This window comes from Tympanuchus pallidicinctus, unplaced genomic scaffold (genome assembly GCF_026119805.1).
Source record: "Tympanuchus pallidicinctus isolate F22 unplaced genomic scaffold, pur_lepc_1.0 scaffold15, whole genome shotgun sequence".
In the NCBI taxonomy this organism is placed as follows: domain Eukaryota; kingdom Metazoa; phylum Chordata; class Aves; order Galliformes; family Phasianidae; genus Tympanuchus; species Tympanuchus pallidicinctus.
Window position 1 is genome coordinate 34,955,810 of NW_026294669.1, and position 25,960 is coordinate 34,981,769.

At 44.1% G+C, this 25,960-nt stretch overlaps 1 protein-coding gene across 3 annotated transcripts in view; it reads left to right on the forward strand.

Moving 5' to 3' along the window:
* The window catches only part of TRPM8 (transient receptor potential cation channel subfamily M member 8), a 92,173-nt gene that overhangs the window by 23,200 nt on the left and 43,013 nt on the right, over positions 1 to 25,960 (forward strand). For 2 of the 3 annotated variants that reach the window (XM_052675656.1, XM_052675657.1), the window contains exon 2: positions 3,300 to 3,421. In XM_052675656.1, the coding sequence (XP_052531616.1) occupies positions 3,300 to 3,421 (122 nt within the window). Of the gene's footprint in view, positions 1 to 3,299; positions 3,422 to 21,616; positions 21,725 to 25,960 lie in introns of those variants that run through there. The other variant, XM_052675658.1, reaches the window with a different exon arrangement.

Here is a 25,960-nt window from a genome sequence, read left to right on the forward strand (position 1 = left end):
CAAGGTGTTTGCTATATGTTGGTTAAAAGAAGAAATTGTCAGTAATCCCATTACTGAGTTGATACAGGTTCAATTAAATATCTTAGAGCTCCACCGGTGCACGCAGGAGCAGCAGCTCTTTATGTAATCTGCTTCTTCTGTTAGGCTTACATGAGAGGTTTGCCAGGGCACTTCTCAAAATTAAATCTAGCCTAAAAGGATGAAGCACCTCTGGAGATTACCTTTGTGTGCATTACTTTTCTAAATAGGCAGTGACCCCAGAGGGGCAATGGGAGGAGCTCTTCAGTCCTCTGCTGTGATGAAAATGTGTGGCACTAAAAACCTTACAAGTAATTTTTGCATTGCTAATCTTGGTGCCAGACTTAAAGGAGAGTTTTGTCTTTTTTTTTTTTCCCTCCTCCATGATGCTTAACCTGCTATGTGATTTCCCTGCTCTTAACATGTTGCATATCAGCCCCTTTTCACTCTTCCTGGTGAGCAGATCACTTTTCTCCTCTGTGCTTTATTTCTTAGCAGTGTGTCACTGCCTGCTTTGGTGCAGGTGTGGAGCCAGGTGTGATCCTTACTTGATTCAGCTTAGGTGCTTATGTACTGTCATCTTCTGTATGCTCATATTTCAGTACAGTTCTGTGCTGAATTCCTTTGCCTCTCTGCGTCTGGGAGAAGAACATAGTGGCAATGCAGTACCAGCAAGATTCTACAGTGAAGAAGGCGATGAATTTTAATGTAACACAGAAAGAAAAGCATTACAGAAAACAGAACCTCTAATTCATTAGAGGATTTGCATTTCTTTTTAATGTGCTTTTTGACTTGCTGGACCACTGCACTGTAGAGATAACTAAAAACTGTACTGTAGTGTGTCTAAGTGCTGCTCATTGAAATAACAGTGCTAGCTCTTGCTGTCCTGTCCTCTCTGAGTCCCAGAGATCCATGGCTGAAGAAATAAGTTGCAAAGAGAGAGATGGGGATTTGCCAAGACCTTTTGCAGCAACTACTATGTGATGACTGATAGTGAATTACCTTGGAAGGGCTTTCTGGGAGGCACAGTTCCTGGAATTTAGAACTGTACTGTCTTATTTTCATCCTTCCAGATTTCTGTTGGCACATCTTGTGTAAATGAAGATGTTCTAGGAAAAATAAATCTCTAGTTATGTCTTTGTGCTAATGAAAAAATGCTACTCTTGCCATATATTCCTGAATTTAGCCAAACTGAAGTGTCTGGACACAACAACCTCATCTGCTTCTGAGCTGTGCAGAGCCAAAGATGATGAAACTGAGTAGGACTGAGCCATGCAGAAAGTGCATTTTTATCATGAATTTAAACATCTGTATGTGGCTTTGGCTCAGTGCTATGCAGACGGAATGAAACTGGCTGTGAAGAGGACAAAGAGCTTGTCACAAACACGTGTGATTGTTTTGTGATGCTGCACAGCAAGGGCAATGGCTTTGCTGACACTGGGCCAGACAGCTGCGTCAGTTGCTTTTCTGCAAACATGCAGCTAATATCATTAATGTCATAATATCATTACAAGCTTCTGTGTGGTTGCACTGCTGTTTTTATACTGTTCTAGTCACAGTTCAGGCACCAGGCAGATGCAAGTCAGACGTTCATTGTCTTGCTGGCTGCACACAGCTGTGTGCCTGTTTGGAGCTGGGCAGAATATAGCAAGGGATCCTTGGCAGCAGTCACTATTTTCCTGCCTCTTACTCCTGTAAGGCCAGCTACTGTCTGTCTTGCATCTTCTCTGTACCAATTTCATCTCTCATAAGACTGCAAAGATTGGTTAATTAATATCTTTTAGTCTTAGATCTCTTGGGAAACTGTCCTTAGGGACACAGGAACAGAATTGAGCTGGCAGTTCTTTAAAGGACATGCTTCTGAGAGCACAGCAACTCTCCATCTTCCACCAAAGAAATCACATAGAAGAGGCTTCCCTTGCTGGGAAACCAGCAAGGCTGAACAAAGACCTGCTGGTCAAACTGGGGGATAAGAAGAAAATGTAGAGGCAGTGGATGCAGGGATGTGGTGCCTGGTAAGAATACAGGGATGCTGTCTGTATGTACAGAGATGGATGCAGGAAAGCCAGAGTGCAAATGGAACTGAACTTGGTGAGTTATGTGGAAAATAACAAGAAAATATTCTATGGGTATGTTGAGAAGAGACAGGGAAATGTATTCCCTCTGATGAGAAGGGAGAAAACGCTTCTACAGACATGGAGAAGACTGAGATACTCAATGAATTCTTTGCTTGGGAAGATCATGGCGCAGATCCTCCTGGAAGAGATGTCAGTGCACATGTGAGATGAGGAGGTGAGACAGTCTGCACAGCTTCACAGAGAGCAGATTGTGCCTGGCCAATCTGGTGCCTTCTACGATGCTGTAACAGCATCAGCCTACATAGGCTGGGCAGGGGAGATGTTCTCTGCCTGGATTTGTGCAAGGCTTTTGACTTCTATTAATGGGAAAAAGATGGGTTTGAAGGCTGGACTGTTAGGTGAATAAAGAGTTGGTTGGATGGTCGCAGCCAAAGGGTTGTTGTCAATGGCTCTATGTCCAGGTGGAGGCAGGTTACGAATGGTGTCCCTTGGGGCTCCATCTTAGGATTGATGCATTTCAATATCTTAGCAATGACCTAAGCAGTGGGATTGAGTGCACCTTCAGCAAGTTTGTTAGATGACATCTAGCTGAGTGGTGCAGCTGGTACAACTAAAGGAAGGACATCATTCAGGGTCTGGATGAGCAAGTTATTGCACTTGATTCGGGGCAATCCCAGATATATGCACTGAGTGGGAGAACTCCTTGAGAGCCCTGCAGACAAGGATTTAGGGGTTCTGGTGGACAGTAAGCTGGACATAGCCAGCAGTGTGTGCTCTTGCAGCCCAGAAGGCCAACAGCATCTACAGAGGGGGTGACAGCAGAGAGTGGGAGAAGATTGTCCTCTACTCTGCTCTTGTGAGGTCCCATCTGCAGTACTACATCCAGGATTGGGCCCTGAGCAGCTTAATCTGGTGCGTGGCAACCCTGCCCATGGCAACGAGTTGCACCTAGATGATGTTTAAGGTATTTTCTAACCTAAGCCATTCTATGATTACATGTACACAATATCATGACTTTCCTCCTGGGCAGAGTACAGAATAAAACCATCTGAGCTTCTGTTTATTTGGTGCCTTATTATTAAGGCAATCCTTAAAAATAGAGCAAACCTTAAAATCCTTTAGCGATCCTTCTTCCCTGGGGAAAACTGCTTTCTTTCAAGCCATTCATCTTCTAAAATGTTTGCCTTCTCTGTTTCTGACTAGAGTGTTGTTTTCCCTTGGGGAGCATTAACCACTGCTGGCTGCCAGGAGCCACCAACCTGCTGTCTCACTCCCCCCCAGCAGGACATGTGGAGGAAACAAGATGGAAAAGCTTGGTGGTCAAGGTAAAAACAGGGAGATCCCTCACCACTTACCATCATGCTTTGGTCTGCATGTCTCCTCTGATCCTGATATCTCCCCCGCATCTCCCTTGCCACCAAAATCTTGCCATGTCAACCTATCTGATCTTAGTATTAATGTAGCATCCTGGTAGGGATGTTTTTCGTGTCCTTGGTCAGAAGGTATGGAAACAGTTTCTTAAATTCTTTCCTGCTAGGAAGGACCACTTTGAGCCCCCCCAGGCACAAACACCTCATGCTATGCCTCTATGTACTTCTATCTGAGAAATGATTGTCTCTTCTACAGTCATCTCTATTTCTGTAGAGCGGATGTTTTGCCAATGCTGGGACAGTCATGGCTTCCCTAATGACTGTTTTCTGTGCTGCAATTATGTCAGCTTGTGTAGGAGTAGCAGAAAATAACAGCTATTTAACATGAGATGATCCATTCAGCTGCAGTGTCAAGAAGTCTTAGTGGTGGGCTCAAGTTGATGAAAAAGGAGGTTTTCACAGAGAGATGAAATGGGTAGGAAGGTGGGGGGTAAATAGCATTTTCCAAATAATCATTTGTCTGTTCCCTTTTAGAAACTGAACACTTGGCTTAAATAGCATCCCTCCCACAACATATTTGCAGTAGTAAATACTATGCCATGAAATCTTATGCCTTCAGAGATGGTCGCTAATGCTATTGTGATTGCAGGAACTTGACTGTTCTGGTCAGCTGTCTTGAAGTGAGGCTGCAGTCTATGCTGCTCCTTGCTAACAGTCTTAATCTTCTGTTTACAGTATGAGCTCAATCATCTGTCACAGAAATAAAAATAGAGTTGAGAGGAGCAGGAAAGAAACAGCTGTTGGCTTTGCACTTGCCCTTTCGTGCTTGTTTTGATCCTTGTATCCTGCTGTTCTTCATGATCCCACCCCTCCCAAACAAGTATCAGGCTTTCTCAGACTCACACATGCAGATTATTTCAATAGATTCCCCATGTAGTTTGCAAATATTTGTGGATGTTGGAATGAGCCTATAATACTGAAGTCTTTTACTCCTCTTGCAGAATTGCAAGTTGCAGTTTCTGACTCTTGTAGTTTATACTATGAAGTATAGAATTTACTGTAGAATTTAGGATCTCAAAGCACGTTCTTGACTTGTGAAATTACCCTTAGGTGCTGTCTTCTGTATGATAGGTGATAGGCAGTTTTATCTCCACAGTGGCAAGGTACCTTACCTGGCTGAGGTTGCTTTCTCAGTATCCAAAAGTTCCTGTAATAGGCTTCTAGAATGTTGCTAGTGATTTCATATGATCTGTGTTGGCATAACTTAAATACTTAACTTTTGGAAACCGTGAGGGTAGTTGCCTTGCAGTGAAATAACTGGGGAGAGTAAGACTCCATGTAGAATCTGGCAGCAAAGAAAGAACATGGGAGGCCTGGTTCTCTCAAGTGTCCTGGACCAGTCTGAAATCTGAGGTTAATGCAGCTCAGTTAGACTTCTGGAAATATTTTTTTTCTTTACCTGAGAATAGGAAAGATGAGTTCAAAACAGATCCTTTAACGAAAAGCATTATCCTTGAGTTGTCTATCTAGAAGAGTGGTATAAAAAATGAAAACAAATCTACTGTACTTGTGTTCTTATGTATAGTGTTTGTAAATAGAAGTAGCTGTGCTTTAATCAGATTGTACAGCACTCTCTTCCTGATGCTGGACCAGGGGTTGATGCATAACCATCAGTGTGCTCTGAACAGGCCTTTATGCCATTAGGGCTAGATGCCAGAACTCTACAATGAGCCATATAAACCCAACAGGAGAAGCTGTTCCACTGTACTGCACCCCAAATGGCTGCCAACTGGTGGCTTTATAAAGCAGCCATCGCGATGTAGTTAGTGTGGTTGGCTCAAACAGGTTATTTGGGCAAATGGATGTGAGAATTTGATTTAAATGCAGGCTGCAAATAAGGATTAAGCCACTCAGACCTTCCGAGTGGTCTCCAAATCACCTCGGTTTCAGTGCATTTTAAATGAGCATCATCAGTTCAGTAGGAAGAGCTGAGTCCCCATCGTTTGGCAACGCAAATAGCTCTAACCTCTGTCACCTTTCCCTGTTGGGATGTACTTCTGTTTTTTAAATCCACATGGCTGTTTCATTTAAACTTGTGGTCGTGAGTTCACTTTTATGGTCTGAATGTTCTTTGGGGATTTTGTTTATGTTTTCTCATGAGGAAAGACATAGCTTGTTGGATAGCTAAGATGAGAACCTAGAGGGAGAGCCATGCTTTGAAGAAGGAGCTGCGATGAGATCAGCATATGAATGTTGAGATGAGAATATTTGGAGTTTGAGGTTAGGATGCTTATTATAATGCCAAACAAGGCAGACTGTGCCTGGGATCGCAGAGGTAATGGCACTGACTAACCTTAGCTCATGTCTTTCTGTGCAAAATTGCTTGGAGATTTATATTACATCTGCTATTTGATCAGCTTTTGTATTTAATGATGTCTGGGCTAGGTCAGACAAAGGTACTTCTGTGGCTCAGTGGGTCTGAAATTCCTCACTGGGTCTTCCTCCCCTGTGCTGAACCTGGAGACTGACTTCCCTTAAGGGTCAGCTGGCTCAGAAGGATTGTGACAGCACTGCTCAGCTCTTGTTTGGAGTGCAGCAGTACGAAATCAGATTCTAAGTGCTGTGTCAGGCATGCTTCGAGTGGGGCTCCATACTGTATGACTTCTGGACCCAGGCGAGCATAAATCCACTTTTATGGGCTTCAGTAGTTATAAATAATGGTGACCAAGCTGAGCAGTTTGTACTTTCACTAATAGGTAATATAAAGCAGACTGGGGGAAGTGAGCAATACTCAATATTGCTATGCACAAACCAGGGAGAAACTAAAACGTTTAACCTGCTTTTTGGCTGTTCAGTTCCAGAGATAAAAAGAAAACAACAAAACAACAAAGAACCAGTTGCTAACCTTCTTTCCCTGGTATGCATTGGATGCTTGATCCTTCAGCCTGCAGCTCTGGAGTGTTCAGTATGACTGATCATAGAATCTTAGAACGGCCTGGGTTGAAAAGGAGCACAGTGCTCATCCAGTTCCAACCCCTGCTGTGTGCAGGTCACCAACCAGCAGACCAGGCTGCCCAGAGCCACATCCAGCCTGGCCTTGAATGCCTCCAGGGTTGGGGGCTTTAAAATAAAATAGGTGCTAGGTTAATGGGGACTACTGTGTCCTCTATGACTTAATTACATGCGATTTAAGGTGGGTGTTTGTGAGTTTTCTTTTCCTTCAAATGTGAATGAACCATCTGGCCTTGTGTACGTCTCTACAGTAGGAGAAGCAGAGTTCAATTCCTCGTTTCAACCAGGGCGCATTGAATAGGATGTTTGTATTAAGGTTTTTAATCAGCTTTGGCACACTCTCTAGTGGCACGACTAAGCGCGATTTACTGCTTTTAATGTAGCAACTTTGCTGAGTAATTGCTGTGTGAGCTGGACTCAGAGTCGATAGGTTTGATGCCTCATGGGCAAATGCTTCCACGAATGCCATCCTCGGAGTGTGAATCCTAAGCAGCTGGAAGGCTACACCATCAATAAATCATGGTTCAGTCTTGGTGAACTGCAAGCTTGCTGCCAACTAGGTAATCTGTGCTGTTTGGTGTGCATCTGATGAAACGTCTGCCCATCTGCTGAGTGGGTCCTCCAAAAGGCTAAGGGTAAGATGGAGGATTAGAAAGAAATGCAAGTGGACTTTCATCCCGATTTATTGTGGCTTTCTTGTGTGGTGTTCCTGGCAAGATTTATAGAGGAAAAATGTAATTGGATTTCCAAAGAAGGCAGAGGATAAGGCAAGCAGGAAAAGCCTGTATGGGAGTGTTATATTGCTAGGGGAACTGGAGGCAGTCTGGGTGAAGGCACAAGGGGGTAAGTTCTCTTCTAAGACCTCAATTCAGGATTTGACATTTACGAAGTAAGCATCTTTCCTGTTGGCAAATACTCTGGACCTAAAGGCTCACAGTGGAGAAGAAAATATCTTAAGAATGTTCAGAAGTTGCCTCTGGCAATGCTTCTTAAGCAGGTTCTCAATTCAAGCTGTAAGCACATTGATATAGGTGGCAGCTACTCACTCCTTAAGGCAGATGTGTGGCATATGCTTCGTCCAAAATGTTGACTGGCTAAAATATCAGCAACTCAGTGAAGGAAAGCAAAGAATGGCAACCGTGTGAAAGAGAATTTAGGCTTTCCTAATGGCTGCCTGTCATTACAGTGTGATGGTATGTGAGCAGATATCAATCCAGAATATTCTGGGCTCACTTGCTGCCTCAGAGCAGGCTCTGAAGTTGTGATCCACTCACGCAGTGTTGAATAGCTCAGAGCCTAAGACTTCTCCTTATTGGACTGAAAGACCATTCTCTGCCAGTAACATCCTCTGCAATTATCATCCTACGCCCAGCTCGGTGAGGTAAGTGGCATAGGAAGCCTTGTGATGCCAGGAAAGTGCAAATGCTCTGTAGATGTAGGCTCTTTTAAATCGGGTCTAAGCTACCGAGCCCATTAGTAGGAGGATGCCAATGACGTTCCAGGTAGCAAATGAGGATATGAATTAGAAATGAGGATATGACTCAAAGGGCAGATACACCTGGAGGGGTCTGGGCTTCTGAGGGGCCACTGCCTTGTGATGTGCTTTGCCCTGTAGAGGATGCTCTCTGGAAGAATAACAGAATGCTACGGATAAAATTTCAATCTCCATGAACATGCACCTGGCACTGGGCTTAAATATGTATTTTCCACAAACTGCATTTACTTTTGAAATATGTTAAAACAGGAGGTCTTGACTTCTCACGTTTCCAAAGAAGAGATAAGATCATCCATGCAAATATATTGTGTTCTGTGGGAAGTACCGGGCTGCTCTCTAGCTGCAGTGGCAGTTTCCCTGAAGTTGCAATCCTCCCTTTATCTTTCTTCAGTCCTCACTCAGGCCTGTCTGTTGTATGTTGCTGTGTTCTACAGAAATGGGCTTGCTTCCTCCAGTCTTAGGTCTGATGAGTTGGATGACTCTGCTGACAGCAGCGTTGTCAGCTGGCTTGCAGTCCGGCTTCAATAAGCCAAGGCACTGCGACCCTTTCATTTATCTGTTTGGCTGCACAGGAAAGGCTTAAAACAGCAGGCTCCTAAGATCTGCACTGGAATTGTTTGCACATGTAGAGACTTAATGGTGAAAAATAGTAAACCATCCCTTTAGAGCCTGAAGAGTGGTATCTAAAGCCGTGCCCTCAGCACTTTCAAGCCATAAATAAGAGTTCAGGCATGTTTGACTAAGGAAGATTATTAGCTTGGCAGGGGAGGGAGGTTGTTTTCTCTGTAATTTAAAAGATTGATTCCTAATTACCTGGTTGAACATTTGCTGTCATGCATGCTGAGTGCCTGAATGCAGTGGCTGAAGACAGAATAGTTCCCTTTGGGAGAGTCATCACAATTGCTTGGCCAGCAAAGTGCCTGATCTCATCACCTTTTGCTGCAGGGAAACATTCGAGTCCTGGAGATCAAAACATCTTTTCCACAGCGTGGGAAGGAAATGAAAAGCAAAACTGTTTGTTTCACACATTCCTGGCCTGTGCTTGCTTCTGCAGTATCCCAGCACTGTCCAGCAGTATGTTAGGTGACGTGGGGAATGTTTGTCACGTGCTGTTTGTTCTGTCATCTTTTTCCCAGGGGTGAGCGCATGCTTTAAGTGTGTAAAGACAGGGAGCTTAAGGAAGTGCATGTTTTATCCATAGACATAGCTGTGCTGGGCACACTGAATGGTGCTGCTGTTACAGAAGGAGGACGGTTTTGTGGCTACTTTCACTTTAACATGATTTAATTTTGCCTAAGCTTAGTTTGTGGTGCTGTATAGTAAAGAACTTATTAAAAGGTTTGGTGGGGGGGTTAAAGAAACCAAATTGAAGTGAGCTTTATTTCACTATAGTGATGGAAAGCCCTTCTTCTGGTGTCTGCTGTCAGATCCACTTTCTTTGTCCTTAGCCTATCAGAGCCAGCCTGGCACTGGTGCCTCTTGCTCCACAACCATCATATTAATGGGATGGCAAGATATTACAGCAAATCCCTGTTGGACAGGCAGCTTGTCTGGCAGCTGACCCCAGCCTGAAGGAACGCTGTCCTGGGGATTTCAATTGTGTGTGGCACCACAGTGGTTGTCAGGCAACATCGATCAGATTGAGCTGCAGAGTTCAGCAGTTCATCCTGAAAGGGCGTCCATGAAGGTGTGCTAATGCAGCCACGCTCTCTGCTTGAGGTGCTAAAATGCTTCCTGGGAAGAGTTCCTCCAGCAGCCGTCCTGAACTTTGGCCCCACCAGCATGTGGGGGAAATGTTTGGTGATGCTGACAGTAGAGCCTAGCATTTTTCAGATGGATGCTTTAGTCCGTGCGTGACTCTGTGCAGCAAACAGAAGTGTTTCGTTTAGAGATGGTGTGAGGCAGTGCCTGTTCTACTAAACTGCATCTTAAACTGAAGAAATTCTGCCTGAAGCTCACCGAGGTTGAAAGGTTTGTTCAGTGAGAGCAGGAGATGAACTGGGAGACAAGGAACACTCTAAAGAGGCTGTGCCCTAAGCTGCAGGCTGGAGTCCCACAATCCCTGCACATGGCACATCTGCAAACGCACCTGTTAACAGCACTACTGAGGAGCTAGCAGGTCCCTGGCAGCCCTATGTAAGGTTAGGGAGTGAAATAGGGAAATCCAAGAGCAAGGGAGCTGGAGTTCTGCTGGATAACGGGTTGGCCATGAGCCATCAGTGTGCTGTTGTGGCCAGGAAGGCCAATGGCATCCTGAGGCACATTACAAAGAAGGTGGCCAGCAGATTGAGAGAGGTGATCCTCCCACTCTGCTTTGCCCTGGTGAGGCCATATCTGGAGCACTGGGCTCAGTTCTGGGCTTTCAAGTTCAAAAAAGACAGGGATTTCCTAGAAGAAGCCCAGCAGAGTTTCACAAAGGTGATTAAGGGCTTGGAGCTTCTCTCTTACGAAGAAAGACTGAGTGACCTGGGACTGTTTAGTCTGGAGAAGAGAAGGATTAGGTGGAGTCCTATCACTGTTCATAAATTTCTAATGGGTGAGAGTCAAGTGAATGAGACCAGATTCTTCAGTGGTGTGCAGTGATGGTCTTTGGCCATGGGGAATGGACTCACCTTTCAGTGCAAAGAAATATCTTATTTAAACAAGTTCACTTACTGTAGAAATTACATACTTCCATGTAGGTGTTTGGCTGAACTTGATATCAGTTAATTCTTGCTTCCTGGAATATTTTGGTGGAGAGTGGGGTGTGCATGTTTTCAACACATCTTGTATGCTGACTCTGCAAGTTGGCCTTTGCTAGATGATGTATTAGAAATGGATAAGGCACGAAGTGTAGTTTGAGGTTACTGCTTCACAGCTGAATGGCAAAGTGTTTTGCTCGTCTTTTCAGGTCTTTGCTCATCATTTCAGGTCTTTGCTCAGAGCGGAAAGCGAAGTTTACCCCGTGCCAGCACTGTGTTGATTTGCCTTGCTTGCTAATGCCTGCTTACATTTTTTCCACTTGCATGAAAAAGCAGCCTCATAAATTAGAAGCACTCAGTAGACAATATGCTGCTCCTAATTATGTGGAAGCACAGACAACAGTCAAAACAGTAACAGGAAAACTACCAAAGCAAATGCAGCAGGCTGCTAACTGCCAAATTAAGGTCTCAGCTCTTCATTGTAACTAAATTTGCATGTTGATGAGATTTGGTGGCACGCTTCTGGATTACTGTCCTCCCCATGGAAGAGGTGGACTGCTCCTGCTGTGTCAGACCTGCGCAGAAGTGTCAGCCTGTAGGACACGCAGAAGGACAGTTTTGAGGTTGCTGTTAGCACACAAAAATAAGCTCAAATTCACATTCCGTTTGCTTAGTTCTATGTCTGCAGTCTGAAATGGCATGCCATTGCTGCTTGCTACACATCTGTGCTACAAATCTTTTTTAGGATCAAGTCGAGGAACTCAAGAAACGTTTGGATGTGGGTGGGTTGAACTGAGTGATCTTGTAGGTCTTTTCCAACCTTGGTGATTCTGTGTGGCATCTTTATTTTTCCCATGAGAAAACACATTCCTTGCTCTTCAAGTACTGCTAGACAACAAAAGCCAGGATTTAAACTGAGACAGGGGAGGTTTAGATTGGATATGAGGAGGAAGTTTTTCACCCAGAGGGTGGTGAGGCACTGGAACAGGTTGCCCAAGGAGGCTGTGGATGCCCCATCCCTGCAGGCATTCAAGGCCAGGCTGGATGTGGCTCTGGGCAGCCTGGGCTGCTGGTTGGCAACCTGCACACAGCAGGGGGTTGGAACCAGATAATCATTGTTGTCCTTTTCAACCCAGGCCATTGTATGACTTCCCCTTTGAGTTTCTTTTTCTCTGTATTACAGCTGCATTGTGACTCCAGCTTACTGAACTGTACTTCTTGCAGTTTTAGATTGGCCCAAGCCATACGGGTTGCTCCTTGCCAGTGTAATTTCCAAGGTTTGCAGCTCAGAAATGTTGGGAGCTGAGGGGAGTGCCAGCAAAGTGCTCCTGAATTTTTGTGGTGTGTGAGAGACCCGGGAGTTAAGGAGAAAGCAATCACTGCACAGCATCTTTGCACGAGCTGTTTGGGTTGTATCATTTCTGATTGATGTGTTTCTTCCTCCTGTAACACTTAGGTTAATACTTAGTGATGATGATGATGGGTTGGCAGTTGGGCTGGATGGAGTTGTTTTCCAACCTTCATGGTTCTACACTTCTATGATTAGTACATATCCCTTAAAGCCTAGTAGGTGTGAAAGCTTTCAATCCCAGAGCGAGGTCTCAATGCGTCCTTGTTGCTCTGTGTCAAGGATTACTTGGCTATGGCACTACAGCAGCCACTTCTGTTTTCTCTGTACAGCCATGGCACACATTTTCTCATTCAGCACTGTGGGCTCTGTTTTCATTTTGTGGCTGAGATCTGTAGCAGAGTACTGCCTGGACAAGGTCCTGGAGGAAATTTATTCTCATTGCAGTGGTGCTTGCCAGGATTTCTTAGCATGAGGTTCCACAGTAGAATGTACATTTTTCATTACGTATCTGTAACGAGATTTAAGGTATGGATTAAATACGACTTTAATTGAAATGCTAAAATGTCCTAGGGCAAAGTAGTAGCATAATTAGAATTGAGGCACATACATCTATGTTGCTGGGCATTGCAACAAAGCAGGAACCAAGATGTTTTGAATGGAAACCACAAAGCGTCTTGTTGTCATTTGAAGACCATAGCTGTGATAATGCTGAATGCCCTGCTTGCTATTCTTTATGTACCAAGGCATGTGTATAATTGCAGACCCCTGTGAGTGTTAGTTACGGTGAGTTCAGTCCTGAGCACGGCGCACTTGGTTTGTATTTACTGCATCATTCAGCACTGATTGCACAAAGCTCCTCCGACAGATGGAGGAGCTCTGCCACCAGGTATGCAGGGGAGGATTTCCTCTGTGGAAAGCAAGCCTTATTTTTAGCATTGGAAATGCTGTGTTTCTTAAATCTCCCTCTTTGAGATGGAGACTCCTGTGGTCTGGCAGAAGGTAAATGTACACCTGCCCAATTCCTCCACGGCTGGCCAGGAATGCTGACTCAAGGAGACCAGATTAAGTGATATGGTGCTGGGTGGCTGAAATCAGCTGTGCCTGTTTCCACAGGGTCAGCTCGCTGTATTCTGTGTGCCTGAAGTATCCCCTAACACTGGGTGTGAGCTTCCAGCTCTGAGCTCTGGTTTCATTTCATCTCAGACTGTCAGGCTCCTGATGTGAGCAGCTGTAACATGGGCTTCAAAGAAAACGGGTGTGATGGCATCTATTTTGGTCTCCACTAATGTCATGTTACTACTGGATTTTTAAGCAACTCCTAAGGAAAGGGTATGGCTGTATGGACCTACATTTTCTTATTCCCTAATCCCAGACAAAGGGAATAAAAAATTACAAAGCAGAAAAACTCCTTGCTGCGTGGAAGGAGAAAGCTCTACATAAATCCCTTTGGCCCTTCAGAGATGGAAGCAGATGGGAAGGCTTTTAGTTTTGGATTTAGAGGGAGAGCACTAACAAAGACATGGTTACTACTATGCTTCTTTGCATGTATTTTTTTTCCTTCTAGTTTTGGTTATCAGTGCCATACATGCATGAAAATTCCCTTATATTTAAGAAACGTAGATGGGAGATGGGAGACAGTTGTCAAACTACTTCTTTGTGCTTTGGAACGTGTCCATGTCAAGCTTGAATGGCTCAGAAAGGACTTAGTTGTGTTCAGAGCCTCATACGTGACCATCCTAAGCGCTGGTATTTTCATTACTTATTAGCTCCCTGTAGAGTGAGATGGGAGAGTTAAAAGAATCTGATGTTGGCTCTGTATGGACACAGAGCTCTTATTGCTCGAGCTGTAGCTGCCTCGGAATGGACAAAATTACATCTTGCTGTAGTCTGAGTTTTCTAGAAAAAATAAAATGCTGCTCTCTTTGGCACTTCTCCATCTGTTGCATTGCCTCTTTTCCCCACCTGGAGGGTATGTTTGTCATTGCTGCTGCTACATCAGCACGAGTGTTTCTCTGTGGCACTGGAGGAGGTGTTAAAGAGGACACTGACATCTCTGCATCTGTGCTGAAATGCTTTGGCAAAACTGTGCATTTCCTCTCTTTAGTGAAATAAATGGCTGGTCTCCCTCTCCTGCTTTGCTTACCCTGAGGAAGGCTGCTATTCTGCTGACATAACGTCTGTTCTGTGGTGTTTGTCAGCTGTTCCCTCCTCTGCTGGTTCATGTATTGAAGCACTTGTTTGGGTTTATTAGGAGTTGAGTGGTCGTGTAGCATTGCTTACCGCATGTTTGCTGGACAGAAAACCCTGCTGCTTAATTACCTGTGAGTGTGGAAATGCTCTGCTTGTTTTCTATGGAGGTGAGACCTGCTAGCATTTCTGCTGGGACGTGGATTGCAGCGAGTAACTTCAGCCAGCAATTGCCACCTGCCTGCAGGATCTCATCATAATGTCTAGAGCCAATTCAGGGAGGTTCTAACAGAGCTGTGCATGACAGAGAACCCCAGGCAGGGCAGTCGTGTATATGAGGGGCTGCTCCCAAAGTAATGCCTCCTCTTTTATGATATCAGCCCGCGACATCAGAGGTGAATGCTGGTGGGATGGCAGTAGAGGAATGGCACTGCAAGCCAAAGTCAAAACAGCAGGCAATCGAGGGGCCCCGTGTGAATTCTCCGAAGCTGCATTGCAAGCGCATGTTTTGCCTGAAGGTGGCAGAGTAGAAGGTTTTGCAGTTACTGTGCTGGTAAGTTAGCGCTCGTCCCCAAATTAATTTGACTCTCAGCCAAGTCAGGTGTTGGGCAAATCAGAAAAAAACAGATTTGGGCCTTATGGGTTCAACTGAATTACGCTTCAGGACTGCCAAGTCGGTGACCTTCCCCAGCACACAGTGCTATCACAGAATCCCTGATCATCTAGTCCAACTCCCTGCAATGAACATGGACACACACAGCTCTTATCAATGGTGGGAAACTAATCCACCAAAGGCATTACATTTTTTTGTTATAATACAATGTCTGTGTGTGTGGAAGTGAGAAATGCACGCAAGACTTTTGGAACTTTAGCCAAAGCACTTAATTTGAATAACACTGTGCAGAATAATTCAACAAGCCAATTTGTGTTCTTATTTTAATTCATAAGGAAGTGATAATGGAAAGTTCCTTTTCCTGTTTAAATGCTTCATCAGATTGTGCTGGGACAGTCTCTCAAGTATTTGTCCAAATATGCATTGCCTAACTCTTTACACTTTGTAGAGCTGGCAAGAGAAGCCAAAATATATGTTCAGTCTGTTCCTCTTTCTAAATACTTTTTTTTGTCTGTAAGGCAGGCAGTGATCTAACAAGTGCTTGAGGTGATGCTTGTCACAGATGCAGCTGCTTTGGCATAACAAATACAGAGGTCCTCCTGCTGTGCCTTTCTCCTGTGGGCTGGTTGAGGTCTGTGAGCTGGTTCATGTTGTGCTTCAGGGGGAAAAGTGCACCTGCAAGTCATGTCAGACACAGGTGGTGTACATGCAGTGAACTCTGGATACAGCACATGGCTGCCCATTAGGCAAGGCAGAGTCTGCACATGGCAAAGTTAAACAGTCATGCATGAACCATGAGCAAAGCTGCTTCCGATGACACTGGCAGATGGCTCTCAGGAGAGCATTTTGGTGATGACAGTGAGTGTATTTGCATGTCAGCAAAGGAGGAGGGTGCTGCACTGGCTGTGGATATGGTACGATGGGATTCCCTTAGGGATTTGGAAGGCTTGAGGCTATAGGCAAGGTCCAAGGATGGGTCCGCAGCCCTGGGGGGGACTGCAGCTGGATGCTCCTGGTAGGTCTGCTCAGGGCTGTTCAGGGCCCTGGTAGCCCTTAATATGATGGTCTTTGTGGTCGAGTACTTTGTGGTTAGTATTTCTTGTTCTTCACTCAGTGTCTTTATCGATTTTTTTCGCCATGCTGATGCTACCTGGAAAGCTTGCTGCTGCAATAGCTTCGTAAGAGCGGGAAATGTTTTCAGAGGCAGATATTGACTGGGTCACGAAGTCCTGGTTTCTGACTATTCACGTTCAAGCAAAGTTCCCAGTATCACTTTGAAAAGCAGAGACAAAATACGCCAGGCAGCCTTTTCTGTTCCTCACATAGGTCAGCAGTAAAATCTATGATTGCTCTGATCTAAACTGCTGTTTTAGCAATAGGTGGTCTTCTGAGGGCTAAGCTGCTTAATTGAAGATGCTTTTGAATGGTGGGGTTTGTGTGTGTGTGTTTTGTTTTAATGCACTATGACTAGGGCTCTGTCAGCTGAGGATTCTATTGCAGAAACAAATTCAGGCTTGTGCCTTGTGCAGATGTGGAGTTTGTAACATAGGCAATCTGCTCCTTTTGCAACTCCAGTTGTAGTATCAGCTCTACCCTCGCTCCTCCTTGTGGCCATTTAAAAACATTGTACTTTTTTAGTTTTCAGTGTGAATATAGTTTTTTTTCCCCCAAATTAGGCTTCTGTCCCTGGATATGTGTGCCTGAGTTTGTGACCTGGCAGCCAGCTGCTTGGTGTAATGGTAGTGTTGCAGAACAACAAGTTTGTGGGCATCATTTGGCTTCTTCTTTGCTATGTAAGGATTGTGACAACAGTGGGATGTTTTATCTTTTTTTTTTTTTTTTAATTTACTTAATGAGTAGAAGCCCTGTGCAGGTAGTCTTCTGTGATGGAGTTGGAAGGACTAACCTGAGTTTTTAGCTCTATAGCAAAATTAGGTTTCTAGAATGATGTGGCTGGCTTTAAATCTCTGCTTTAATGATGTGCTTTATATCACCTTTCCGATACATGACCTGTCAAGTTGCTTCACTGTGCTTTTTTTTCCTCTCCATTAACAGCACAGAATCCATTTAGAAAGTACATTGATATCCCTTTGACCCCAAGGTTTGGGGGTTTAGGTAATAGGATCCTGTAATGGAAAGATTAGCTGAAGTACAGACACAGTAGGTATCTGCACTACTGCAAATTGTGAAGAAGCTTATGGTTCTTCCCTTTGGAACCAGCACGTGCAGCACTGAAGCACCACTAAACATGGGCTGATGTGAGCTTAGATGCTGGGCAGCCTCTTCAGAATGATCACTCTCTATCTCCCACAAGCAGGCAGATGCCCAGCCAGTCTCCAACAGGGATAACTTTCCCCACCAATACCCCTACCCCCTGTACTACTGAGCACAACGCTCCACAGCATGGTATATCCCTTGGGTCAGTTTAGCTCAGTTGGCCTGGATGCATCCCCTCCTTATCTCTTACATGCTCCAAATGTACTCTTGGGAGTCAGAAAAAGAGAAAACCTTGAGTCTGTGTGAGCGCTGCTTACTGACAGCCACAACACCACTGTGTTTGTTATAAACACAAATTCTAAACACGACAGAACATGGGCAAAACAAGTTGGAGCAACAATTACGTGCCCGTCCATTCTTCTTACCTTGTTCCTGTACTGAAAGATGGGGGTTAGAGAAAGCAATTGTAGGAGATGAACAGAAGTTGTCTGAGGGGAAAAGGGGGAAATTGCATGTAGGAAAGATGTGTGTTGGGGAAAGAGCAAGCTTACAAGAGAAGGAATTGTTTGAGGCCGTGTGGGAACTATGCAATGCATTTCTACTTCAGTAGGTGTTTTCCTGGTACTTGAACTGTTGTTTTTTTTTTTATCATGGGGATGGTCAAACACTGGAATAGGCTTCTGAGGGAGTCAACAGCACGTTCTAGTTTAGTATCATCAGCGATCTTGCTGAGGTACCTCTCCAGTCCTACATCCAGATCATTGATAAAGATGTTGAGCAGAACTGGCCCTAGAATCGACCTCTGGGGAACACTGCTGGTCACCAGCCATTCACTACAACCCTTGGAGTGCTGCTATGGAGTCAATTTTATCACCCAGTGCAGCACAAATTTGTTCAAATTACAGTTGGATAGTTTTTCCAGGTGGATGCCATGGAGGACAGTATCAAAGGCCTTGCTGAAACCCAGAATGATTACATCCACTGCCTTCCCTTCACTGCCAAGTGGGTGACCTCGTTGTGGAAGGAGATCACATTACCAGGCACTTTCTCATATTGACTATGCCAGATAACAGCTTTGTGCTTTAAGCATCTTTCAATATCCCTCAGGAAAGTTTTCTTCATTACTTTTCCAGGAACAGAGCTGAAGCTAACATCTCTGTAGTTTTCTGGGTCTTCTCTTATGCTCTTTTTTTATGATGTGGGATAGTGCACCCTCAGCAAATTTGGATAGGGATTGAGTGCACCCTCAGCAAATTTGCAGATGACACCAGGAGGAGCAGTGCTGTCAATATTTAGAGAGCTGGGTTGCCCTTCTGGTCAAGCTAGCAGTTGAACTTCATGAACTTCATGAAGTTCAGCAGGACCGAGTGCAAGGTCCTGGGGCAATTCCAAATATCAGCATACAGGGGGTGATGAGTGGATCAAGAGCAGTTGGCAGTACTGGTATATGAAAAACTGGAACACCTTTCCTATGAAGGAAAGCTGAAACAGTTGGGTTGTTCAGCCTAGAGAATAGAAGGCTCTGGGGAGACCTCACTGTGGTCTTCTGATACGTAAAGAAGAGCTACTTAAAAACAAACAAACAAAAAAACCCACAACAACGCACAGACTTTTTGCTAGGGTCTATGGGGCAGGACAAGGGACAATAGTTGGAAAGTAGATTCATATTGGAGAGAATGCAGAAGTTTTCGTGATGAGGATGATGATGAGACCCTGGAATAGGTTGCCCAGCCAAGATGGGAATGTCCTATCATTCCAAGTGTTCTAAACTGTGTTGTCTGGGACAACCTTGTCTAGTTGAAGAGTTCCCTGCCTGTGGCTTCGGGGTCGCACAGGTGATCTTTAAGGGCTCCTTCCGACACAAACCATTCTATATTGCTGTGGTTCAGTGATGTTCAGTGATCTTCGAATTAGAGGAGACACTTCTTTTCATTGAGACTTTCACAGTGAGCATTTCTTCCTTTCATAAGCCTGTGGTGAACTGTTCCTCTCTGTTGTCCACAGGAAAACTAGGATAAAAGCAGCTTTCTGCCTGTCTGAGGGGAGTAGGCTGTCTTCTCCTTTAAATGTCACACCGCTGCCTGGATAAAGAATCTTTGCTCCTCTACACACCTCCTTTTCTGCAAAAGTATCTACTAGGTAGTGCCTATAAATATGTGTAATTTCCAAGGCTTCATGTCTTTCAATAGCCATCTTTCTATAGAGAAGAAACATTGCAGACTGGCTTGATGTACAATTCTTTTTTCCCATCCTTAAAGCTTTTAAGCCTACAACTTTCCTTGTACACCTCTAGCAACTGGTGAAGGAAAAGGTGTTATCTTCTGACACAACCATGAAGCAGCGTGCTCAGAGCTGCTGGAGCAAACCCTGGGCTGGAGAACTGTTGGACTTGATGCAATAGAGTCAATTTATTTTAACTGTAAAAACAGCCCTGTTGAAAATCTGTTCAGCCCTACAATTCTGATAACGGGACAAGTTTGTAGAGCAGCTTCAGGGCTCTGTGAGTGGAGGAAGCAGCCTTTCTGGTCCTGGAAATCCAAACTCCTGCGAAGACAAATGCCTGCCTCTCCCATCTATCTTCTGGTGTGTCTTTCCCTGTGTTTATGGCGAATCAGCTCCACATGGGTATGTCTGTTTGCTCTTGGTTCTCCTCCCTTGCCCTTAGCACTGTGACAATGGGAACCGGTTTAGAGTTAGATTAGAAAGGGAATTTCCAGGACTGACAGCTCAGGAGGCAGCCCAGGGGCAGGGTGATGCTTAGAGCTGGCTGCTGGGAAGAGGGCAGAGAGCATGGAAGGGATTTGAGTAACAGAGGTCAGCGCTGCTGCTGCTTTAGAGATGGATTTCATTTTCTGACCCCGAGTGTTGATCTAGCTCCTTCGCATTTAACCCTGCTTTCCATGAGGTGGAAAATGATTGCCCTCTTATTCTTGCTTTGTTCTGTTGCAATGCTAAATACTCTGAGAGCTACTTCTCTGTGCTGATAATGTGTAGTAATGGGATTGCTATTTTAAAAAATCGATACAAATATCACACTAAAAAAAGAAGGGTTTATCAATTAGTCTGTCAAGGGCTGTTTTAATAGATCTGTCTGACATTTGAGACACTTTCCCTAAAAGTATGCTTTCAGTTTCAAATTACTTTTTAAATGCTGTTGGTTGCAGATTCCAGGCTAGCTAATACAAACTGTTAATGGTGAAAAACTTTCTCAGCAGTTCCAGAGAAACTGGAAATCATAAATGCTTTCATGATTTTTTTCAATTGATCAAGAATGTGTTCTCTCACAGCAGGGAGTGGCAGCTCCTAACACATGCCTTATTTTTGTGGCTTCAGCTTTCTGGTAGACCAGAGAAGCTGGAAAATTGAAGCTGATATGAAAGTTTAGAACGGATCTTTCTAAAGCTTGCATTTGCAGTATGAAAGGTTGAATGATACTGGCTTGATTGAGGCTCTTTTGAGATGCAAAATAATTTGCTGGCAGCTGCATTTGTAAGTTAGATGTTTGAAGTTGTCTTTATGTCCATTTTGGTCTGTGTGCTTTTCTTTATTTGGGAAAGTATTCCTCTTTTACAGACCCTTAAATCAGTTGTGGAGAGGTAAGATTGTGTTAGGATCCATCTGTTCCCTTATCTTTTATATGGCATTTCTGGGTTAGTGAATGGCTGAAGTCTTGCATGAGGAGGCAGTTAATTGTTTTGCTTAAGCCTGTGCTTGAGACTTGTGGGGCTGGACCAGGTGAAAAGGATTGATTTGTATAACTACTTTGCTGCTGGTCTTCTGTAATTCTTAGAGCATCGTTTATTTGTAGCATTTACTGAAATCTTAGAAGAAATAGGTGTTACAGTGGGAAGAGTAATGACAGCTCTCAAAGAATGCCCAAGAGCACAGTGTTTGAAACAGAGTTCTGTTTCAGACTGGCTTGCTCCACAAGGAGGAAACTGTATTTGAAATGCTTGGCTCCCTGCAGAAAAAGAAGTGAAGACCATGCCCATATATCCTCTGTAAAACATAAAATCCACAACGGCCAGTTTAAAACATCGTAACTCTGCAGCGTTCATTGGGGAACGTGCAGTTCAGAGAGATACACCATCGTACTGCCCTCCCAAAACAGGTTTTGGTGGATCTTATCTCTCCCAGGCAGATGCTGATCTGCAAATAGGAGAAACCAAACGGTTTTAGAAGCCCTGTTGAGCTCTGTGCCGCCTCAGCAAACAGTTGCTGACCTTCCTCACCAGTGCCCTCCTCACACCTTTCCCCCTCAACTTCTGGATTGAGAACCTCCCCATGCCCTCTACTACACTCTCCGTGGTTTACAGTCAGTCAGGTGGCTCAGGTCCTTGAAACAATGGTGTATCTTCAACTTGGAGGGTGGTCAACTTCTGTTGGAGTCTATTCCAGACACAGAGGTAAGAAGCATCAAGGAGGCAATGAAGGGAACAGTGTTATCTTTAAGGCTGTAGTTGACAGAAATGACTGTTATTTTAATGGTGGGTGTGAAGATAATGTTTGCCTTTTGTTAGCCTTGTTCTTTACCAGAAAATGATACCTCCTTCAGTACTGTGACTATACAATGAAACTGTTTTCTGTCGGGAATGCTTCCAGCTGGCACCAAGATTGGCAGAGTTCAGAAGCTGGAGAACTGTTCCTCACATTTCTGCAGCTGAATGATGGACCAGGGACTCGTGGCATTCCCAGGGAGAAGGTATCCAACATAGATATAGTGCAGAATAAGTGTAGCACCCAACTACATCACTTGCTGCTCTTAGGAAGAGGCTTCTGGTTCTGGGGCTGAGTCATTTTTTAAGCTTGTGGATATGGCATCTTGGAGGAAGAATGAGTTCATGCCTTGTGCTGCTGAAGATATACCAGTTGTGCTGCAAGTGTGCCCAGTCTTGGGGAGATTACAAAACCTAACAGAAGTTTGAATTCCACATGCAAGACCAGTATGTTCCAGGGAGTCATTTGTTGTCAGGATCGATGGCAGCGTGGTGTTTTTAAGCACCAGGCTTGGTAGTGGCAGCTGATGAATAATTAACAGAAAATTATGGTCAATGAAAGAAATATATCTTTGCTAATTTATAATGACTTGGCTGCATATATTTTCCATGAGTGTCTTTTCCTTGGAGGAGTCTGAAAAAGGGTTTTTAGGGTTTGCTTGCTTTCAGCTATGGTTTTCAGTGGATAATGACTGAAACTGTGTCCTGATCAGTCTGACCATCCCCAAGGAGTTGCATTCCTTTAACTGTCTCTGTCTCCTTGCCTCTCTCTCTGCGTGCTCAAATTCTTGGCGCAGCTGGTTGCTCTCTCTATTAATGCTGCCTTTAATGCTTCATATTTTATGACCGTCCTGAGCTCAAAACTTTTCTGTACAGTCTCATCTAGGATGGCAGTTCTCGCTCAGCTTGACCTCAGCCAAATTTTCTTGAAAAGTTTCCTCCCATCAATGGGGAGAAGGAATTGGTCCTACTTTTCTCAAACCGACTTTCCAGTGACAGCAGAGAATGAAGGATTTTAGTATTTTACAGGGCTCCAGGAGTCAGATCCTCCGTGTGGCCACAGATAATTCAGTCAGATTTTCCCACCTTAATTCTGGAGTGTGGCTGTTATTATTATTCCTTTTTTTCCGTGGACTTGGCAAGAGCTCCTACATCCTCTGTGTTCCGTGCCACCTGAGTTTCTGTGACTTTCTATTTCACCAGGTTTGATTGAACCCAGCTTCTATATTACAAGAGGTAAAGGTGTCCTTGCCCTGGGACATGGTTTAGTGGGCATGGGTTGATGGTTGGACTAGGTGATCTTTAGTGGTCTTTTCCAACCTTAGTGATTCTGTGACTCCTTCTCTAGTAAATCTTATTCTAGGTTAATGAAAGTGTCATTAGCTGTATCTGACTAGGAGCCAGCAGTAGGAGAGACAATTGTATTTTGTTGATGGCAGTTGGGATGTAGATATTAGTTGGTACAACAGAAAAAGATCACTTCTCTTGTGACTTGTGGAAACTTTGCTTGCAAGAACTGTGCTTAGACCTGGGAAAATGTGTACATTGCCTCTTCTGCCCTTGGAATCGATTATTTTTATTGCTTGAATAAACCTGTGTAGAGTTAGTTCTCGGTGATGGAGCCACTTGAAAGTGTCTGTAACTGCCCAACACGGAAAGAATGAGTGGGAAACATACCCAGGCTGTTCTCCGAGGTGTGTAGGAACATTGCAAAATGCAATGGACAAAAACTGGAAGTCAGAAAGTCGCAGTTAGATATTAGGAAACAAATTTCAGCGTGAGTGAGCTCGGATGCTGGAAGGGGAGTCTAGAGAGGTTGTGATACCTCTTGCCTTTATGCCATATAATTGTACGTATGTGATCTCATGCAAAATCGCTCCTTCCCCTCTTCTCTCCCTCTTCTCTCCCTCTTCTCAACATTTCTATCAAATTAAGTGCCTAAAAGCCTGAGGTGCACAGTCACCAATCACTCTGAATGTTCATAAGCTGAAAATGACATTATTTTTTTGTGGATTTATTTCATTTTTAAGGCTTTTACAGAAAGAATCTGATAGTGTTCTGTTCATACCTATTAATATTTCACACAAAAATGTGCTTTTAAAGCTTTCTGGGCTAACATGCACATCAGTGATTTCACCCATTTTTTCTCCAAATGCTCTGCGCTCTCACACTATAAATAAATATCAATGTCTGCATTTAGGAATTGTTAAAAAGGATTTTAAATGCTTGTAGAACAACAGAATAAGTAATGAGAGAGGGTAGATCTACAGCTTTCTGTTTTGTCATAGCCACATTTTCATATTCTGCTATCAAGAAGTCTTTGTATCCTTGCAAAGGAACACCTGGAGTTATTCAGGAGAGCTGCCCCGTTTCGGTGATCCCAACAGCACGCTTGGAAGAGGGATCCTAGCAATGTTGGGCACTGTTAGTAATCCCTTTTTGAGCTGCTCTAGTATCTGTGATGGTCACAGCACTGTAATTTTGCACTGGTGTGTCACTTATGTCACTGTAGACTTGATGAACCACTGTGTTGCATCTGGGAAAAACAGTGGGTTAAAAAATAACAAAATTGCTTCTGGTAATTAATATGAAATCCTAGTGACTTGAGCAGCCAGCTGGATATCTGACTTTCCACTGGAAAGAAATAAGAATCACTGGAGCTTCAAATCCTTTATACAGCTTTGAGTGATCTCCAACAGTGCACTTGCCTTCCTGAACGCAGGGAGGAATGAGCAAGTTCGTTCACAGAGCTGTATCTTTACTATATCTACTTTGCTATGAGAGTGGTGAGGTGCTGGAACAGCTGCCCAGAGAGGCTGTGGATGCCCAGTTCCCTGGAGGTGTTCAAAGTGAGCTTGGATGGGGCCCTGGGCAGCCTGGTCTGGTAGTAAATTTGGAGGTTGGTGGCCCTGCATGTGGCAGGGGGGTTGGAGGTTCATGATCTTTAAGGTCCCTTCCAACCCTGGCCATTCTGTGATTCTGTATCTCTGGAGCAATGCTTTCTACAGGGGCAGCTTCAGCTCTTTACGCTTTCCAAGATCCATAAAGACCCCAACCTATTATAGTTTAAATAGTTTAACTGACTTTTCTTGGAACAAAACCACCTTCTGCTGCTGCTCATTTTACTGAGCCTTAATATATATTAAGCCTTAATAATTAAAGCGTAACCTCAAGAAACATAATTAGACTGTAAGACCCAGTTAAGTATAATTTCTGGTTATAAATAAGAATTGAAGCCAACAAATTGCCTGCAGTGTCCAAAAGCAAAGAGAGTTATGGTTGTGGTTGGTAGGTGCGCAGAGCATCCAAGTGCTTAGCTTGGAGGTGCCTCATTTCCACACTACTTGTTTTGACTTCCTATCCAGAAGCTTAAGGTTTTAGCTCTTACATAGCAGTGGTGGCCAAGAGAAGTGCAATCCATGCACACAGGAAGGATTCAGATCTCTCTTGGTCACAAGTGGGACGTGGTTTTGGGGAAATCCGTCCTTGTCCATTTGTTTAATCTGAAGAGTTGACTTTATTCCAAAGCATTTGTGGGATACTTGTTGCTGTTATATTGATCTTTCTCCTTTCAGAATCTTAAGAAGTTCTCCTTAGCCACCGGTAGGAGAGATGCAGGGGATGAAACTGAAATGACAGTTTATCCTTCTTTCTCCTCGGGTCTGTCGTGTAGTTCGTGCCAATTATATCCAGCATGCTTTTGAGAAAGTGCTCAAGTCCTGTCTCATACTTTACATTAAACAATTTTAATTGCTTTCTCTCCCTCTCCCACAACACTTCAGAAATGCTGTGTCTGAATTGGAGACGTGATGAAACAGATTTGTTTTCCCCAGAGGAGACTGGGCTGTTTTCTCCTCCAGGCTCATGCTATTAAAAGGGTAGAGTCATGCAGGCTGTTACCCCTGCTGAAGGTGAATTTCTGCTGTTTGGATAAAAAGGGAAGAAGCAGGTCATTATAGAAAGCCATCAAAGAGGGAGGGATGCAGAGGGCAAGTCACACGCAGTAAATAAGCTTCTATGTGAAACTGTATCAGCAGAAATGCGTTAGCCGAGGCAAAATAAATCCAAAGGGGATTTCTGTGATAGAAATATATGGATGTATATTTTGTGAATCTCCATGTAACACTTTGTTTTTGTTTCTGTAATTAGAAAGTGACGTGGCTGTTCCACAAGAGTGGCTGGCATCTTGTTCTCTCTGCTGATCCGTGGGGATAATTTAGATGAGGAAAGCATGACGATGACATAGAACCTTTTTGTCCATTTGATCCATCGTGCTTGGATAGTGCTGCAAAGCCCATCTGTATGGTTGTTTGAGCTCTACTGTGAGTTTTGGGTGAGAACAGGTGACCTCAGCCTGTATAGCCACTGAATGCTGCAGCAGCAGTGTCAAAACCTCCAGAGATATTGTTCTTAAACAGTGCTGATTGCATGTGGCTCAGAGC